This window comes from Micropterus salmoides, unplaced genomic scaffold (genome assembly GCF_014851395.1).
Source record: "Micropterus salmoides isolate LMB-PRFRI ecotype aquatic unplaced genomic scaffold, ASM1485139v1 Ms_hic_scaffold_22, whole genome shotgun sequence".
Taxonomy (NCBI): Eukaryota; Metazoa; Chordata; class Actinopteri; order Centrarchiformes; family Centrarchidae; genus Micropterus; species Micropterus salmoides.
The window spans coordinates 24,599,284-24,619,530 of NW_024041373.1; the positions used below are offsets into that span (position 1 = coordinate 24,599,284).

The 20,247-nt window shown below is 42.1% G+C and overlaps 2 protein-coding genes across 7 annotated transcripts in view; both read right to left on the minus strand.

The window, feature by feature from the left end:
- Positions 1–2,609: 2,609 nt before the first annotated feature.
- Positions 2,610–9,881, minus strand: otx1 (orthodenticle homeobox 1). Its single transcript, XM_038738032.1, has 4 exons — positions 9,580–9,881; positions 6,930–7,119; positions 6,027–6,178; positions 2,610–4,522 (listed from the first exon to the last, which is right to left on the minus strand). The coding sequence occupies exons 2-4, from the start codon at positions 7,024–7,026 to the stop codon at positions 3,776–3,778; spliced, it is 996 nt and encodes a 331-aa protein (XP_038593960.1). The 5' UTR covers positions 7,027–7,119; positions 9,580–9,881; the 3' UTR covers positions 2,610–3,775.
- A 3,787-nt stretch (positions 9,882–13,668) lies between these two features.
- Positions 13,669–20,247, minus strand: part of ehbp1 (EH domain binding protein 1) — a 153,354-nt gene continuing 146,775 nt past the window's right edge. For all 6 annotated transcript variants that reach the window (XM_038736974.1, XM_038736979.1, XM_038736977.1 and 3 more), the window contains 2 exons: positions 15,323–15,437; positions 13,669–14,822 (listed from right to left, as the gene is read on the minus strand). In XM_038736974.1, the coding sequence (XP_038592902.1) occupies positions 14,732–14,822; positions 15,323–15,437 (206 nt within the window). In that variant the 3' untranslated portion in view covers positions 13,669–14,731. The remainder of the gene's footprint in view (positions 14,823–15,322; positions 15,438–20,247) is intronic.

Consider the following 20,247-nt stretch of genomic DNA (forward strand, 5'->3'; position numbering starts at 1 on the left):
TAGGTTAGATGTTGTTATTTGTTGTAATGTGATTTTTTATTTTTGCTTAATCTACATGCTTCATTTCCATCATCAAACTCATTACATTGTTTACCAAACATTTTCACAGCATCTCAGTGGAAATTCTGTGGAAATATTCTCTTTATTTATCCTAAATTGAACCTCAAAAATAATAAAGCAGCAGCTGAAGCCTGTAACAAAAGTAAATTAGAGTGAGGCTCTAAAATATAATAAACATCATGATGCCTGTTAGAAAATATTTGAATACTGGCTACTAATGACTGAATGGGTGGGGGGGTCCTGCTTGTATCACGTGATCTCCGGGCTTTTTACACAAGACGTGACGTTGTTTCACCTAAACAAACCTACAGTATAATGTATAATGTACAGATAATACATTTTATACTTTGTCCTACTTTTCCCCGCATAATAACACGTGTATGTGTTTCATCCTTGCATGCTGGGTAACAAAACCTCATCTCACTAACAGTCTGCAGGATGAAGCATATTTTCTATAAATTCTCTCGTCCCGAGATTTCCTGTTTGTTGTTCGTTCTTTATCAGGATAAAAATCTAACTTTCTTTGTAGTTTTCTACTTTTTACATGCATTCTCGCCCGTGCTGCTGTTTTAATTAGTCACCTTGTGCCCTGAAGGCCGTAGAGAAACATCTTCTGCATTGTGCAGAAGAGGAAACAGCGGCTCTCTCCTCTTTTCGCGTCTTCGGGTGTTTGAAGGTGAGCAGCTGTCGCATGTGTGGGACCTGTGGCTCTCTCAGACTCCTTAAACAATCCCACAAGATTGGTCGCAAATGTTTGTTTGATGCAAATCCGAACAAATCCGCCGCTGTTCGTGGACACTCGCTGCGCTGTTTGCGCGTCTTGGCGCAAACATGTTTAATGTCCCGGTCGGCAGATATTTATTCAGCTGCTGCGAGCTTCATTTACATAAAGAGGGAGAGACAACACACGGCTGACTGCAGCTGAAACATGCTGTGCACACGCAGGGAGAGACCTACAATATGTATCGATCAGGCTGACGGGAGGGATTATCGATGGCTTTTTAGGACAGCGGACCCCAACATGTTAGGCTTGTGGTTCTTTTAAAAAGAAGCAACGCGAGTTGTGACCCCTTATCACAGGCTGTAAGGCTTCTCATCGAGATAATTTTTAGTCCTGAAGAGTTGAAAGCAACCAAAAAAATAGCAAAATCAGAGATAATGTAGCTTTTTATGGAGCCCCGTTTCTTATCGATCATCCTGCCTCAGTGACGCGGCTCCTCAACCTTAAGGCTTGTGTGACCCTCTAAATTCATGAAAAGTTTACATATTTGTGATGAGCTGCGAGCAAAGCGTGATTTTTACCTTCTCAGATTATTAATTTCAATATTTTTAGAGGCCTTAAGAGATAAAACGACCTAATATTTAAGAAGTCAAAAGCAAGGATACAAGAAATGTAGCAGAATTTTTTTCTTCCTAACTCGCTATAATCTTACGACCCATATTATGATTTAGTTAAAAATTATTCAGTTGCAACTAAAGGTCTTTTTGCTGCTTGTTTTAGTCACATTTCAAGGAAAAAGGTTTCTGCGTCTCAAACGTAAGCATGTTGATTTTCGTTAGATTTTGTGATGAACGCCTTTAGGAGTGGAAGAAACGATATGAAGATGTCACATTGGGCACATTTTATGGACGAAACAAAGAATCTATTTAATCCGATTAACCTTTTAATAAAAATAATTATCAGTAGAAATAAAATGACTGGACGCTAAAATAGGCCTCAAGACAAACTCATCTGCTGGATTCTGCTTCTTTTCTTACTTAAACTTTGGTGTTTGTCTTAATTAGAAAAGGTGCGCACATCCTGCTCCCTTTGAGGGGTGATTTCTCTGCACAAGGACGGCAGAAGGAATTTGCATCGTTTATTGCCTCCTCTGCTGACAGTGCGGCCTTCACTGGTTAATAAACGTGCTCTTCCAAAACAACCTTGCCAGAGAACTGACGCGATATTTATATATTTTTTACTTTAACTCCCCCTCCCCCTCCTCTTTTATAATGCGTTTATGCTCGCAGGCATAACACACACACTTTACATCTGACCCCCTAACCTGGCCCCACCCACGTAATTACCGCATCAGAGCCAGTGAAATTCCTGCAGGTTATTTTGGAGAAACCAACTCAGGGCGCAGGAGTAATTATCACGCCATTACAGCGCTGCATTCAATTACGCCTCGATCAAATGTCTCCCGGCTCAATATTTAGGGCTTTTTAACGCCGCAGTTTAAAAAAAGACACTTGGTCTCCCTAAAGCGAGGGGAGATGTTAGTGTTTCAATTTAAAGACAGGGAGGATTAAAACTGGCTGCTCTCTAAAATGGAAATGCGGGCTTAACACGTGCGTTCACGGCTTGTATTAATTATGGGTCTAATTTGCATTTACCCCGTTATAATTAGGAGAGAAAAAAAACCCTAACAAAATCAACAAGCTTTTGAATAAAAAAGTATGACAAATTCAAAAGAGAAAAACAGGAGTGTTGTTTTGTAATTTGCTGGTGTACATGTATCTAAAAACAACAACTCTGACTCCCTGTTGGGAATCAAACTGAGACAGGATAAATATGACTTAACGGATCTTTATTGGATGAACATGTATGTAAGGGTGGTCGCCTTAAAGATACATTCAACATCTTACTGTCATTTTGGAGCTACAAATCCACATTTCCTCTCTTCCTCCAAAAAAAAAAACAAAACAAATAATTAAAATAAAATAATAAAATGCTCTGACTCCAATATCAAGCCAAGTGCTGCAGTTCAAACATGTCCAATATCACAATGCCCAAGAGAGGAGGTCTGCTTTGAAAATGTAGAGGCTAGAATAATAATAATTATTAATTATAATAATAATAATAATATCCGGAAAACAAAGTGTAGCCTGGACAAAACGCCCAGAATAGTTCTGCATCTATATTTTAGATGTTGAGTTCCCAAGACATTTTTTTTTCTGAGTAAAACAATGTATATAAAAGCTGAACTTTATGGCCAATTTTGTTCTCTTTGGAAAGATTTACATACAGGTTTTTTTCCCCCCCATCTTTTCTTTTCATCTTCTTCTCCCCAAAGTGGTAATAAACAATTTTAAATTCAGAGGGAAAAAATAAAACACCAACTAAACATGGTCACTGTAACTGACCCAAATACATATTTACATATTTCAGCTCCTCGACGTAGCTGACTAAAAATCTCTGTCATCCTAAAATAACAAATTTTTTGAGAAATAAAAACTATACAGGATTTGATTGGGTCGGAGGTAAAAGGAGGGAGGCACTGCAGGCAAGTTCCTGTCGGTGCACCAGAGGGGAAAATATTCCTCCCATCCAGAGAGCTGGTGGTCAAAGGAGTTTGGTTGAAATTACTTTTTTTGTGTGTTTTGGAAAAACAGTTTGGTTTTCTTAAGGTCATCCAAGTAGAAGCCTCTTAAAAACCCCCGCTCTTCATCAGGAATCTGCTCCTGTTGTCTTCTCTTCACTTTCTCTGCTCTTGTTATTTATTTATTTATTTTTTTTAAAAGGTTTTTAATTTTTAAAAAGTGGTCGGGAACAAGAGGGAGGGGGGAAAAAAACAAAGTCCGGTGGCTGAGCATTCCTGCTGCTATCTTGTTGTTGTTGCTGTTATCATACGGTTCATAAACGGTCTTTTTTTAAAACAAGCAATATGCTAATCTGGAAAATAAAAAGAAGAAGAAGAGGGAAGCAGAGGAGCAGGGAGAGGACGAAGCCTGATCACAAGACTTGGAACCTCCAGGAGGCCTGGTCTTTGTAGTCCAAGCAGTCTGTGGTGTTAAAGTTGAGCTTCCACGAGGAGGCTGCAGTCTGCTCTTTGTAATCCAGGCAGTCGGAGGAGTTGAAGGCCAGGCTGGAGCCGCCGTAGGCCTGGTGGTGGTGGTGATGGTGGTGGCCTGACGACTGGCTGATGTGGTGGTGCGGGTGGCCTGACATGGAGGAGGCCGTCATGGGGCTGAGCTGGTGGGGGTGGTGGTGGGAGTGCATGGGGGCCAGGTAGGAGCCGCAGTCCACGCCGCTGAAGTAGGAGCTGGACGGGGCGGGGTAGCCCTGGCCATAGCCCGGCGTCTGGTTGTAGGACATTGGGTAGGAGGTGGCTGCAGCGGCGGAGCCTGACATTGAACGCTGCATACAGGAGGCGTTAGAAGGGGGTCCGGGCTCTGGGAGCGGGGCCACGGCAGGGGCGGGAGCATTTCCGGGGGAGATAGCTGGGCTCCAGATGGAGGAGACGGTGCTGATGGAGGTAGAGGTGCTGCTGAGCGCCGCCGGGCCCGTGTGATTGGTGGAGGAGGACGAGGACGAGGACGAGCCCGTGCTGGAGACGGCAGGAGGGGTGAACTGGCCGCTGCTCTCGGATCCGGTGCTCTCGCGGGCCGGAGAGGACTTCTTCTTGGGCGGCCTGGCTTTGGCGCTGCTGCCGCTCTGCTGCTGCTGGCGACACTTGGCCCTCCGGTTCTTGAACCACACCTACAACCGAGAACACCAGCCAGGAGTTACACAAGAGAAAAACTCAGCATTTCATACAAAAAAAAAAAAAAAAGATACTCCCAGGCCACGCTGCAAGTACATTATGGAGGAAAATTGGGGGTTATTAGCCATGAAGGTTCATTTCCACCCAGGCCCCTTGGCTCGGACCAGCCAGGGGTCTAATTTCATACCTGGTAGACAGCTCTAAGATAACAGGCTATTGGGTTTCACCACACAGTAGGGTAACTCTAGAGCACCGAGAGGGTAGGATCATGTAGAGCATTTTGTTTCACACACACATTCTGAGAATAACTCAAATTGTGTGTGTGAAAGAGAGAGAGAAACCTGTCTAGGTTTCCCCCTTATGCCTTTCAAGAGTAGTATTTGTTCAACATCATAGTGCTTTAGTGGGTTGTTTGGAGTATTTCCTGGCATACTGGCTGGCCTCTTCATTATAGATCCCATGTTTCAGATCAAATTACACAGCATTTGGTTAGGTTGCATCAAATAATAATTAATTTCACCTGATTCAGATGAGAAACAAGCTTTTCCTAATCTGAAATGTAGTTTTGTTTACATCAATATGTACAAACAGTTGTGTGTGTTGTATTAAAGTGGTGAACCAGAAGACAGAGGTGGGGAAATAGGAGTATATAAATAACCACAACCATCCCCATTAACCTGCCCCTCCTTGCTGGTTTAACGGTATAACACCTTACAGTTAATGTTAGCCTACTTATTAAAACCAGTCTGTATAATTTTCCAATCATAACTCATACAAGTTAGTTATTATCCTGTTTTGTCAAAACACTGAACTAACAGGTCTAAGATTTCGGTTATATTACCATTATTTTGCATGCAGGTTAATTAAGTTATCCTCCTGTTAAAGTAGCCTACATGAGAAAGTGGGGTTTGAGATATTTACTGGTATAAATACTGCAACAAAATACTGAACCTAATGGATTTGTAGAAGATATTGGACATCAAAGTCAGCTATGTTAGCTAGCTATCTTTGACCATGATTTAAAAAAATAAATAAATAAAAACACAAATGAGACCATCATGATATAGCCTATTGGTAAATGACAATAAATGTAACTTGTATTAGTAAAACTAGTTTCTGGTGTCAAATAGAAACAAACATAATACCTTTTGAAATATAAATCAGTAATTATGTAAGTAATTACTTTGAGTAGCTAATGTAAAGCTGTTAGCAAAAAAAAAAAAAAAAAAAAAGCTAGCTTTAGTGGCAGTTTCTGAATTTCAGTTGGAATCCTGGTTTGACCGTTGGTGAGGACGTTTACAAGCTTTTAGCCTCTTTATCAGGGGTTCAGTGTTAAAATAATAAAAAGCCAACCCTGAGCAGCGAAATCACGCTTTTATGAAAGTGTGTAAATATGTGTCAGCTAATCACGAGTTCATATCTAGGCCCGAGTTAACCGTTGGCCCAGGCAGGTTCCCACCGTTTTACTGAACACACGGAGTTAAATGCTTCAGTTTTCACCTGGACTCTGGACTCGGGCAGGTTGATTTTCAGTGCGACCTCCTCCCGCATGAAAATATCCGGGTACCGGGTTTTGGCGAACAGAGACTCCAGGACGTCGAGCTGGGAGCGGGTGAAGGTCGTCCGCTCCCGTCGCTGCTTCCTGGGAGTCGCTGGAGAAACGAAAAAAGGGCCATTACTAAAACTGTTTATCACATTAATATATTAAAATGATAAAATAATGCTTAGGACACACACACACACACACACAGTGAAACGTTAGGCTACAAGTGAAAAATAATAATCGACCTCACGGACTTTCATCTAAATTAGGTCGCACAAAAAAATAAAATCTTTGTTATCTTCAACATCTGAATAGTACTGATGAAAGTTGGACCTGTGTGTGTTTTATCCTGTGTGCTTATTTTTGCAGTGGTTTCATTGCTTTCAGACGCTGAACTGTTGCACTGACATCATTTGCATGTGTGGAGAGATAAGACAATTTAACCTTTCTTTATTTTACACTGATAACTAAAACACTGGTGCTGTTTTTCTTTCAGGATTTGACTAAAAACCTAAGCCTGCTTGCTTTTATTTATGGTAGCCTAAGCTGTAGGCCTACATTTTGTTTGTTGTCTTGTAGGCTAAACGTTTTTTCCATGAAGGCCCAAAACACATGTAGGCTATTATTATTATTATTATTATTATTATCCCGTTATTACGGTTGTTGTTATTATTATTAGGCCTATTACCAACCAAAACTACGTCGTTTGTTGGTAATTTTTGTAACGATGACTGAAGCGGTTACAGTTCACTCCCGGTTATTTTGGCTTTTATCTCTGTTTACTGGTCCACACTGGCTGCAGCTGGCTCTTCTCTGGTGCATTGATCTTTAAAAGGTGCGTTTGTGTGTCGGGCTCCTACCTGGGTAGCCCACTGAAGGGTGCAGCAGGTCCATGGCAGCGCCGCTGAGCCCCAGGCCGTTGACGCCGTAGGGGGGCTGTTTGAGGTAGGACATCATGCTACAGGCGGTCACTGCTCCACCCAGCTCAGGCCAGTGGTTCGGTTTCCCCCGATGCTGCAGCTTGACGGGACAGGGGGCCGATCCAAGTTACTGCACACACACACACACAAGAAATTAGAGATATAAAAGAGGGAAAGTCAAAGCGAGTTTATTGCAGGGGAGGGAGCCTGTGGATATTTAGAAATTTTTAACACAACTAATTAGGCTATACGAGCTTTTGTCTCACTTTTTTTTTTTTTGTATATTCAACGGATGGAAATCCCGCTTCCCAGACATTTTAATTGGGACGTTTGGAAACTAGTAAGAAAAGAAAGAAGCATCGTTACATAAAGTTCCTAAGAAATTATCATAATTATTAAGTTGCAGCAGGATAAAAACAAAAACAAAACTATGAAGTCATAATTCAGACGCACATTAAATCCCTGCAGGAATATTGGATATTTGGGTAACCGGGGTCAGACGGCTCCAACCCACGAACCCAGGAGGAAAACAATCCGCAATCTGACAGCTTTTCATTTACAAACCAAGTTTTATTTCAACACGACAGAGCTCCATAACTAATGAAACGAAGAAACACTGGAGGAAAGATATTTGTAAGCATTTGTTTACAGTAAAATATTTGTTTTCCATGAGTGTTTTTATGTTTGAGCACAAGCCGGATGTTGATATAGCCTCCAACCTGCTGAATATTTACAGTATTTTTCTTTAAATTATAAATTTTCCCCATGCTATAAATTGTTGTAAAAATGCTACAACTTTACTATTTATTTATTCCCTCAAACAGTGGACTAATTAATTATTCAGTCAAAACAATCTATTGATTTCTTATGTAATCCACCGTTTTAAAAGATCTGAATATTCACTGAGACCTTTTAGAAAATTATAAGACATTTTATCTCGTTAACTTTGGTTAGTCTACTTTTAAAAATCTAAAAGCAAAAACGCCGTAAGAAGTGTTTAATCTAATTTACACATTTCAAATAATAAAATGCAGGATTCTTATTGATCTGCTACATGTTTTATTGCAACTGTGTTTATGATTTTATTTCATGGTAAGAATAAAAGAGCTGCAGCTCGTAGCCTCCAGAGTAAAATGTGTGTGTGAAAGTCTGCACTTACACACACACGTTCAAAGATGGATTATGGATGTTTGATAATCTATATAAATAAGGCTACAGTTTATTCTCATACTTCGACAAACTTTGTATTTTGACCACAGACCCCTGTGGATCCTCAGTTCTTGGCTGAAATAAAATTAATCCACAAAACTCAATTTATACCCATTCTCTTCAGGGAAAGATCTGAGGGGCCAATTTTACTCCTTTCCGTAGATAAAGTAACTTATTTGTTTCAAGAAATCATCATTTTAGCACCAATGTTTTTCTTTATTTTAATGCTCAAGGGGGAAAAAAAACAAACTCCATTGGAGAAAAAAAAGTTAAATAATTTCTTCACTTGACTTTCACCAGATTAACTAATCCTATAATTATATTTTCTGTAAAGCGCAACTACAATTTCTTACAATTGCGTAGGTTTAAATATGCTATAGCCTGTTAAAGGATAGATTATACACATTTGTTTGTTTCCTCAGTAAATACGACTGAATTAGTGATTCAATTTAGGGGAGGACATCTCCTCAGCCGGCTGCCTCTAAAATTTACAAGCAGATAATGAAACCAGTTTATCTTAATGCACTAATTCAACAATCAAAACATACTTAACTTTTCATTAAAAATAACCTGCATTACATTCAGAAAACACTGATAATCCTGATCGAGGTCTGAAAGCGTGAAGCCATTTTTTTTTTTAATAAACTGATCATAAAGTTTGATTTTTTTTTTCTCCCCTGAAAGTGGAGAATTAGACTATCCAAATAAAAAAAATAAGAGAGTTTAAAGCGTGTGAATTAAATTAGTGTATCTGAAGGGGGAGATAGTTTTAACAAGGAGCTCCTAACTGACCAAACGTGTATTCCAGCAGCTTTTTAAAACCGCATTTCAAGCCCTGCCAGGCCGGAGTGAAAAGGCGAGATCTCGGTGCAAATGAACTCAATTAGAATTTAGATTAGACCTCCGGGGAGAGAGAGCGTTTCAGAAGGGCTCTTATCAGCAAAATAAATTAACAAAAACCAAAACACGCCTCTTCAATTATCTACTAAGTGGTTCAAACGTTTTAATGGCCAATTGCTCTCAAAAAATAACTCGCAGAATGAATTGGAATAGAAATATGAAGATTATCTACTCTGGAGGAAGTTGGCTCAATTTATCCAGTTCAAGTCGGAGTCCTCCACGGTGCCGATTAATTGATATCCGCAAAAGAAAAATCCCACAGACGTGCAGGGGTGCAAATTGAAATCATGCACCACACCGCACGTCAGAATTTCAGGTTTTAAAGACCTTTGAAAAAGTGACTTTTCTGTCGCTTTGACACTTCGGCTGCTCATGTTAAAAGATGAATTCTTTTGTTGATCGGAGTTAAAAGCAAAAAGTAAAAACTACTAACCGAAAGAATCGACATTAAATTATTGAGAGAAAGCAGAAAGAACATTACCTTGTTTTTCTCCGTCCCTTCTCCCGAGCTCTCGGGCCACAAGAGGCGAGCAGCAGTAAAATTATCCAGCAGTAGGAAGTCTGCAGGGCACAAAACTCAAACAGCCGCAGACTGGTTCAAAAACAAACAACTGTGCAAACCGAGCGGCATCACGGAGAAACGCGCAGTTATCAGCACACGGGCGTCACCGCGTCCTCGGTGCGGTTCCGGGTGCTTTTACAGCCAAATAAATCAAACTCATTTGCTTTCAGGGGGCTTGTCGTTGTCTGTCAGAGTGTTAAGGTGATTTCTAATGGAGACGGATGGAGATTGATCACCTTCTCTCCGCCCTGCGCCTCTATGAGCGGAGGACACCTGCGGATCCGCCTCCTGCAGCCAATCGGCGCGCGTTTGCGCGCTGACGGACGGCGGGGACGGCCTATCCGCGCAGAGGCAGCCGGGGAGAGCCCACTCCCACTCTCCCCCTCCTCTCGGTCCCGGTCCCGAGACCGGGCGAACCAAAGAGAGGTTTCAAAAAAGATGGAAATGTTTCACAGGCCTGCAGGAGGAAGTGCTACACAGAGGGCCAGACTCTGCTGTGCGCCAAAGTGCGTAAAGAAGAAACTGAATTTAGAAGATATTTACACTTCATTGGAAGAGTTTCTTGTTTTATTATTTGTACGTAGCTTCACAAGGAGAAGAGGTAGTATTAGGAGCATCTTTGGAGCGACCAACAATAGTAATAGTTTTGTAAAAGAAAAAAATCTGCGGACTTTTCCTCCACCTAAAACTTATTTCCTTGCTTCCTTGAATTGGCTGAAAGTGTCGTGTTATTTAAAAAAAAAAGCATCAAATCAGTTGTTAAATAACATAAAAAAGTGAACGTGGTAAGAAAAAAGGAGGAAAGATGTTGGATTCATCCATTTTGATTTTATTGTGATACCCCCCTCTCTCTCTCCACACACACACCAGTCTCATGAATATTAATGAGCCCTAATCCCCATTTAGAATTACATTTGAGGATGGCTGACGTAAAGTTTAATAGGGATAGACCTCAAACTCAGTGCGGAGGAAAAAAAGAATCCACAGAAGAAGAAAAAGCAGCACCAGAAGCTGCGGTCACTGAATCAAATCCTGCACTTTAAATGTCGATGTTTTTAATGTGTTTTTAACCCCCATCACGCACAAACAATCTGTATTTCCGTTTCTTTTTGTTTGGCCCGTGTGTCAGTGAGGGTCGCGGAGATGCAGCCCAGCACGGCTCGGCTCGGCTATCCTTTGTAGATCTCTGCAAAAAACACCAACCTTTTTAAATGAGGCCTAGGCTGAAAGCGAGCTAATGTTCAGAGAGAGAGAGAGAGAGAGAGAGAAGCTGCAGGGATGGAAATTACATTTTTACGTGTGTGTGTGAGGGGGAGTATCAAAGTGGAGGCCGATGGGACTTAAAAGTAATCCACGAGAGCACTTTGACAGACAAAGTTAGACATCAAAAGTCGACCCCCCAAAAAAGGGAACAAAATACTGTTGGAGGCCTGTAGTGATGCTGCTTATTACAGGCAGGATCACCGTTAAGGATAAGGGCACCTGAACGCACCTTAATATGCAGGAATGATGTCTATCCATGTTTTTACGCACAAAGGCCAAAATCAAACGCAAAAATCAGACTGATGGTGACAGTGAGCGTGGTTAAATATATGAATGAAGTGAGGTGGCGTCCAGAGAAGAGAGGCGTCGTTAAGTGACGCTTTACTGACCATTTTCTTGCGGGGGGTTAACTGATTTCTGTTTGCGTTGCCTGGCTGCAGACTGGAGGTCAAACACTTTTTACGCACGTTTTTTTTATTTATTTCCACCACATCTGATGTCCGAGCAGTCAGAGGGCTCATGGAGGGTCTGCCCGAAATACCATCACCCCTCCTCTCCTCTGCACACACTCACACAGGCTCCGTTAAATTATGCAAAAAGGCCATTCAACAAATATGGCCCTCACAACACAAAAGAGCCGGGTTATTCTGACATTTCCCCTACATTTCTTGTTTTTTTTATTCCTCTCTCGATGTGAGTAAGACCCCGAGATAAACCCCTGAACAAGTATCAAGTTATCAAGTTGCACCAACCTTTTGTAATAAGAGTATTTTGTCTAATCCCAAATTGCAGTTGAATTTTCTTAATGCTGAGCTGGTAAAGCCTGGGATTAGGCGGCGAGGAGAGGAGGGGGAAAAGTTTTGTCCCTTCAGCCGGCAGGATTGGAAGCGGGGATCTGCGGGGATGTTGTCGGTGCTTATTAAAACGATGATGCATAAAACACAGTGCTGTAGGAGCCCCGGCGCTGCACGCAGAGACCCGGGCTCCCTCAGGTGCAGGTTTTTGGACGGCGGCGGGGAAAGGAAGTATTGCAGAGGCCGAGCGGCGCTCAGCACCTGTGAGGTGAGGCCAGGAGACATCAAAGCTCAGGAGATAATCCATTCAGCTGAAGGATCCTCAGCTGCACAGCAGCGCCGAAGCACCGCCGCGTTTTACGCAGCGCGTCGCTCTTATTCACAGAAAAACAGGAAAGTGACTCCAAATGTTTTTCACTGCTTCTGCTTCTGCTTCTACAGGAGCCTTGAAGACACCGATTGACGCGGCAGAGGTAAGACAGGGCTGTTTCTGACATTTTACTTTTTCTTTATTCCAAAAAAACAGGCAGAAAAAATGTTAAAATATTAGATTTATCACCTGAAATGACTTCTTTCGTTAGGCCTTGAAGTGATTTTCACTGAACCTGGAGTGATTTAAGAGGAGGGAAATAACTTTAGTGAATTTAAAACTTACCAACACCTAAACTTTCAGTCAAATTCATGAGTTAAGTTTTTACGCATTAACATTTCGATCAGAATAAAAATCCGCCCGCTTTTAATAGAATACAGAACATATTTAAACTATTTATATAACAAGTTTAAATCTATGTGACTAAGTGACAGGTATTGTGAATAATTTTTAAGGTCGTATACACACACAATCTCAGCCACATGCAGCCCTGATGACACCGAGCGGAACATCCTTCACCGCTTTGGCTCTCTGCTTTATTCTGCAGATTACAGACAGCCGTGATAAACGCGGTATAATACAAACTAAAACAAAGCCCCTCGGGGGACGTTAAGTGCGTAATGTGCACGTACAGTTGGTCCCAAGCAGAGAAGAAACGAATCAGCAAATTAATTTGAAAGTATTAGAAAGGCCGGGGAGGACGTCTGCTGTCAAAACCTATTTTCCTGCTTTAATCTGGGATGGGAGGCTGCCTGCAGGGCTGGTGTGGAGGGTTGAACCGCAAACACTCCCGTTCACTCTCATTTCTACTACAAGGACATTTCCACTGTTTATTTTAGTTTGCAGCCTGACATCAGGGTGCGTCCAGAAAAAAAACCCTTGAAGTTCAAGTTAACAAAATGGACAATTTAGGGTGGTGAAATATTTTTTTTTTCTACATCTGAAAATGAATACTGATAGTTTCTCCGACCTTGCAGTTTTTATTTCCACTCTCCATCCCTGGCTGCGGGTGCCCGAGCCTCTCCAGTTCTGACCCCCGTCTCCCGCGCGCACAGAAGCGGCCCAGAGAGAGAGAGAGAGAGAGAGAGAGAAAGAGAGAGAGAGAAAGAGAAACATCTGCTCGGTACAAAATGATTTCTCTAATCTTCCTCGGAGGAACCTGCTCAGCACCGACCTCAGACAAAACAAAACAAAAAACCCTAACGCCGATTTTAATTTATAAACACGCACTAGTCGCAGGGGAATTGAACACAGCGCCGAATAATAAGCATTTCTTAACGCAACACTCGCTGGTGAATGCAGTGATAGGGGCCACTTATGTGCAGCGCTGCAGCCAAAGGCGTGCATGCATTTCAATAACTTTGTTATGTGAAAAGAAAAATCTGAATTATTGTCTTGATTATGCTAGAGAAAAAGAGGAAAGTGTTACAAGTGTGTATAGAAACAGGCAATATATAATAAAAACAGACTTTAAAACCAAGGATTCTATTAAAATTCTTCATTAAATGTTTAAACTATGTGTTTAAAAGCCTGCAGCTTTAATTAATATCTGCGTTAAAAATATGCCACACACTGCCTTTGTGGAGTATGAAATCATAAGGACTTTATTATTGAAGACTTGGGTTATGACACTGGAATAAATAAACAGATAAATGTTCAACACGCAAAAAGGACAACTGCACCAGATGTGGAGCTCTAAGTGATGCACGTGGAAGCATATTTCTCTTCTTCAGAATACAATAAATAGAAACCAAAAGTTGAGCAAAAACGCACATGAACTGATGGTAGATCCACTTACAAGCAGCTTAAAAGGATAAACGGCAATAAATAATATATATTTTTTGTTTTTGATTGCATGAATCCTGACAAAAAAAAACAACAAGTGGATTATGGAAGCTACTGGTCAGAGCAGTGATGAAAATATACAACATGAGACTTTTTTTTTCTTCTTAAACACAGATCTTTTCTTTTGGTAAACTGCTTTCAAGCCAAGACAATTAAAAAAAAAAAAAAAAAAAAAAAAAGCAATAGGAAAGTTAAGATTTATGCAAGATTTATGAATGCTAACACATTCCCCCTTTAAGATATTTTACATGTAAAAACGTTAAAGTGAAATAATTAAAACACAGTCAAGTAATGATGTAGCTTGAAAAGACTGATATGTTAACTCTTTTTTGTCCTTTTAAAAGTCCAACTGAAACAACTTCTCAACATGGTGCAAAAAAGAAAAAGGATAAATCCCCTCATTAAACCCAGTTGTGCTGTACCTCAAACTCACTGGTCTCACTGCATCATTATATGCAAATATCTCACCGTCTGACAGGGTCTCTTGTCTCAGACATATTTATATTACATACATGTACCGTTCTTGGTAAAGCAAAGGACAATTAAAATAAAAAACAAACACTGTCTATAAGTGGGACAGTTTGAGTCAGTAAAAAGTTGGTGCAAAGGCCTCTTAATTCAGCCGAGTCTCTGCGGTTCATTTGACCAAAACAACAACCACGTGGAAAACAGGACTCCAGTAACTGATAGAAACGTCTAGGAGAGCCACTATCAAATAATAATCATGGTAATATTATTAATAATAATGATACATTTCTTTTATCGGCTACATTTGTTGGTTGTGTTTCTGAAATGACAATCATTGAAGCACACACTTCTCCTCTTTCTTGGCCATCTTTCCTTTGTTCTGCTCCAGCGTCCTCTCCAGGTGCTCGTCCTCCTCCTCGGCTCTGCGGAGGGCAAAGGTCAAAAGGTCAGATGTGTCAGGGAGAAGGGGGGCGGGGGGGGGTACACACACAGGTGACACACATTCGGTGCCACAGCAACCGGCGCTGTGCCGCCTGTGGAGTGGCCTAGCGCCAGGGGCCGAGCGCCGACCTTTCACCCGCCTGGCACCCAGTTGGCTAACGGCGCCGCCAATCTGGACGGGAGCCCGCCCATGCAGGTGTGCTGCTGCTGCTGCTGCTGCTGCTGCATGCAGGATGACTGCATGCTGGCTGGAACCGCAACATGCCCTGCGCTGTGTTTTCACTACGTCTACGGTTTCTGGGGGACCTCTGGAAATTTAAAGATACGCAGCAGACGCTCGCACACGAACTCAGCAAAGCGGGTCGGATATTCCCAGACAGACAGAAAAAACGAACCCCAACAGAACTTTGTTTTTATTTTACATTCACGTTCGACTTTGACTTGTTCTGTGTCTGGTGTTGGAGGATTGTGGGTAACTTACTGTTTCTCCTGGGCGTCCAGGTCCCTGACCAGCGCGTCCCGTTTGTTGACCAGTATGACCAGCTCATCCAGCAGCAGCTGCTCTCGTCTCTTCTGGACCTCCGTCTTCTGCCAGTCTGCAACGACACCAGAGGAACAGACTCCTTCAGACCAGAACACACTGAGGACAATCGGTTTTAAAAAACAGACACTTTGTCCCATGGATGAAAAGGTTTATCTATTTTGTCCTGCCAGGAACTTGTGACTGCAGGATACAACGGACTGATGAACTACCTCACACTGCACCTCAAGATGAATGTGAAACAACATTTCTACAAAGAGTTAGATCCTACGGGAACAGAAATGTTCCTCCTGAGCGCCTCTAATGAAACAAACACTTTGGACACGGCTCTACTCGTTTTCAGCTCTTCATCATCAGGTAACTCTGTCCTGAGGACTACAGAGTTCAGCTTCTTACTAACCTGCTGGACACCAGACCAGTTCCACGTATGGACGAGTTTGTAGATATGATGTGTAAACACCCCCCCACATCAGGGTTGTGTGATGACCCGAGCAAACACACTTGAAGGATGTTGTCATGTTAATCTGCTGTCTTTTGATGGACACAGAGATATGTGGAGCATCCCACTCCCACAGGAAAAGGCTGCTTGTATAAAGTCCTCAATCACAGATGATAGTGTTTGTTTAAAAACTATTTCTGGGACTCGTACCTTAAAGATGATTCCTGCAGCACAATCATTTTATGGGAAATAGTGTAAAATTCTGTTAAAACTTTTGTCTTGATGGTTGATATTTCTTTTTTTTTTAAGCACAAAATTAAAGCTGTCCGCAGCTTTTATATTAATTTGTATGTTTGCACACAAAAAAAGTCTGAAACTAACGACAGTGAAATTCTGTTTCCACTTAGTTAAAGATTAAAAAATGTCCAGGTTGAGTCTTTGTGGTATAAAATCTAAATAAATACAAACATGTAAACGTCACCTCACAGCCCAACACTCAGTTTATTCCTCAGCTAAATAAACAAACAAACAGGTGAGCCCCTGATTCTCGGTTCTCAGTTCTCCAGGGTCTTTGCAGGAAGGGGCCCCACAGGGCCCCACAGTGCCCCACAGGGTCCAGGTGGGACCCCCATCCAAATCCCCTCAGCCTCTCCCTGGAGAGGAGGGGGGATGCCCACAGGAGAGCTCTCACTCCCCCTGGGGCTCAAATATCCGCCTGGCGCCCTTGGCTCCACATTCACCCAGCGCTCCTCCCTCCCTCCCCCCACAACCCTGATTTCACTACAAACTATCTGTTAATTTTTAACCCAATTTTGTATGAATTAAACAATCCAGCATCTAACTTGTCATGTAAACACAGGACGATTAAATTTGATTTAACTTTATTGTCACTGCACAGAGCAACAAAACGCATCTTAAATCCAGCTGATCTCTGCACCGAGACATGTTCAGATACAGAAACATTCTCAGTCTCTCTGCAGATTTTCCCCGCTGTTCAAACGGCAAATAGGAAGGCAGGAAATCTGCAGCTACTCCTCAGCTCAGTGTCCCCCCTCAAAGAAAGAAATAAATCCGCTCCATCCCAGAGAGAATTCAAACACAGCTGAGACGTGTGCAACTTCTGTGTAGGCAACTTTGCCCCTCTATCAATATTTAACCGCCTATTGATTTGACAATGAAAGGAATGTTGTAAAATGTCAATCCCAAAATAAGTGTGACTTTATTAAAAATAAATACACCCCCCCCCCCATTGAGTCAAATTGCGGCAGTCAGGCTGTGTGTGTGTGTGTGTGTGTGTGTGTGTGTGTGTGTGTGTGTGTGTGTGTGTGTGTGTGTGTGTGTGTGTGTGTGTCACGCTGGGCCCAGTGTGTTTGTCCTGAAAGGTCTGCGCTCTCTTCATTGGCCCTGCTCGTCCCTTTGAAGTCGACCACAGAGCGAAATGAACACAGTCCTAATATTTGGCTTTCTACGTTCTCCTCTTCCTTTTTTCTCTCTTTCAGGAAAGCAAATTTACTCTCCTCTGGCTATGGGGGGGGGGGTGGACGACAAATACTTCATAACTGCCAAATATGCCCAAACCTGTATCTGAAGAGTGTTTCTGTTTCCAAGACTTGGTTCAGGATACTGAGAGAGCAAGACAAAGTGCGAAGAAAAAGAAAAGCGGATGAGTCATCATTTTTAGTTAATTGAGAGGTAGGAATGTGTGTTTCCATATCTGCCATAACTCCCACAATCCTCTCTTGACGAGGCCGTCCCACAAGAGGAGGGTTCAGGAAGAAGAAGAAGAAAAAAAAAAACTTCCCACAAAAACACAGAGATGTTTAAAAAAAACAACAACTTTCGTCTTGATCCTTCTCCTTCAGAGCAGATCTCAGCCAAAAAGCCAAAGTCCTGGTCGACCCGGGAGGGGTGGGGGGTGGTTACCACGGTACAAGCTCACTGCTGTCAATCACATGTCGCAGAGTCCCGCCCCCCTCATTAGGAAGGTAAACAATAAAGAGAGCCGATGAGAGACGTGACCAGGCAACACCAGAGCAGGGCAGGCTGGGTAACCAGACACCCAGGAACAAACAAAACACCCTGCAGCCACTCAACCCCCCCCCGCCCCTCGCCCCACCCCTCCACGTAAACCCCGCCTCCCCCATGAGAGAGAGAGAGGGGGGGGGGGTTAAAGACTTGAAGGAGTGTGTATAACTCACATGGTGGGTGCGTATTCAGATAACCCTCGGCGTGCGCGCCAACGGTAACCATGTGAGTCTGCACGAGGCACACAAGAATGCGCTGGTTCAAATCCCCATGAACCCCACCCGGTCTCTGCGACGCTAAATTTATTCAAGAGAGCAAACTGGTCTAAAGCCCCGTTCTCTCAAAAGCGAGGAGAGACTGTCCTGCGTGCATCTATTTATCTATCTGTCTCACTCTCGTTTTCTGTCTCACACACAAACACAACGATGGGACGTCAAAAGGAGATGATTCAGAGCGTCACACATTGAGAGACGGCGTTCTCCAGAGTCTTCGGACATTTACATCAACAAACACGATCTATAAAGTTATTCCCCTTCATTTCTTTGTTGTTTTTTTTCTTTCCTCGCCCTCTCTGCTCTGCTCTCTCTACCTCTTGTTCTTGTGTAAAAGGCCTCCAAAAGCTGGTTTTGGCCGAGATCCAAGTGGAGTCAAGAGACAAAAAGTGTCACCAGAGGAGAAGGAAGTCGACAGGCAGGGGGAAAAATGGTTGATAAAAACAATATATCTCAACAGCAACCAGGACACGGATTCTCTGTCACCTCACATCGAAACAGAGAAAACTTAAAAGGCAAAAGTTTGGTGACTTAATTCTTGATTAAAGGCAAAAGTGTTCAAAAGAACATTTCCCTCTACTTAAGATTTTGTTTTAACATTTAGGAGATATGTCTGGTGAAATTCTGTATTTTTCTTATTGCCAACAAATCCTGTGAAAAGATTAATGCCAGCAATTAATCGATCCTTCTAACAAGTGTGTGTGATATATCTCCTCCATATTGTCCGTAAACTATCACACTGTTGCTTCATCACCACGAACACACGCACACTGTAACTTACACTACACTCCCACTACAGCACCAAACGTGTATTAATCTGCAGCTGAAAATTGTCCCCAAACAAACTTTCAACAAATTTCCTCCTGTTTGAGTTGTGCTCAGCCCATTTAAAGATAATTAAAGGATATATCTGTGACCTGATTTTAAACATTTACAAACCAATGAGCTTGGGGCTGACAGCCACAAGTAGGCTTGGAAAACACAGACACATTAACTGTGCATTCAGACTAAACGTGAATGTAATCCTTGCGTTGCTTTCCTTTCTTCACAAGCGTTTTATCGCTGTAAAACTGCCAAGTGTTCACGCACAATGCGATAATGCGAATAAACACAACCCGCGATTACTACAGCGGTATGAAACCAAAGTAATCATTTTGCAGTGATTTACTTGAAATGAAAGAATCTAACTGATGCCGAAATAACTACAACACGATTGCTGATTTGTTAAACATATGAATTCATGCTCGGTCATGTCTGGCAGCAAGTCAGCAGGACAACAACTTTTAAAATGTTTGTTTTCTGAATGGAGTTCGGATCGATCAGGGCTGTGCTATGCTAACTTGTTCACAGTAAAGTACGATAGCTGAAATTAAGTCACAGACACATATTTTCTGAACTCACCAGGTAGTTCACCTTCCTCGCATTCTCCTCTGTTTTTACATAAATATGAAATAGGAGTCCCACAGAGCTATTTGTAACTTGCACGAATGCCTTTGCCCCCAACCTTCGCTTAGCGTTTGATCTGAATGCACAGTAAGGGGTAGTGTCTTGGTATTTTCATGGGATTTGTTGACAATAAGAAAAATATAGAATATCTTCAGCTTAATATCGCTGATTTAGAGTAAACAACTTTAAAATGTTCAGGAAAAATGCAGGCAAACTAGTATTGGTGTAACTATCTTTGTTTTCCACCCTCCTGACTCTTAAACATATGAAAACTTTTGAGACAGCACAGCTCTTAAAAACAGAGACAAGTTCAGACAACAGGCAACTGAAGCATGAATCTAAACTAAAATGCACAACACCTGTTCCACCAGATGTTATAATAACCAGCATATAATATCATGTTAGCTCCACCACAGGAGGCACTTGTTCTCAACATCCTGGAAAACACAATAAGTCACATCTTCTGGGCAGTGATGAGAATATATGTACATGTAAAAAGCAAGGGCGCACTTCATCTTCGGCTTTTCTGTAACCTGAATGAAAAACAGCCTAAAAAGCAGCACAAACAAACTGCCCACTGAAAATAAATAAATTTCCTAAATTCCCCAAAACTCAAGTCCGACAACTCGTGGAACGAGGCTACTTGTTATCGGTTCCAGTCAACTAGCACCCCTGAAAGAGTT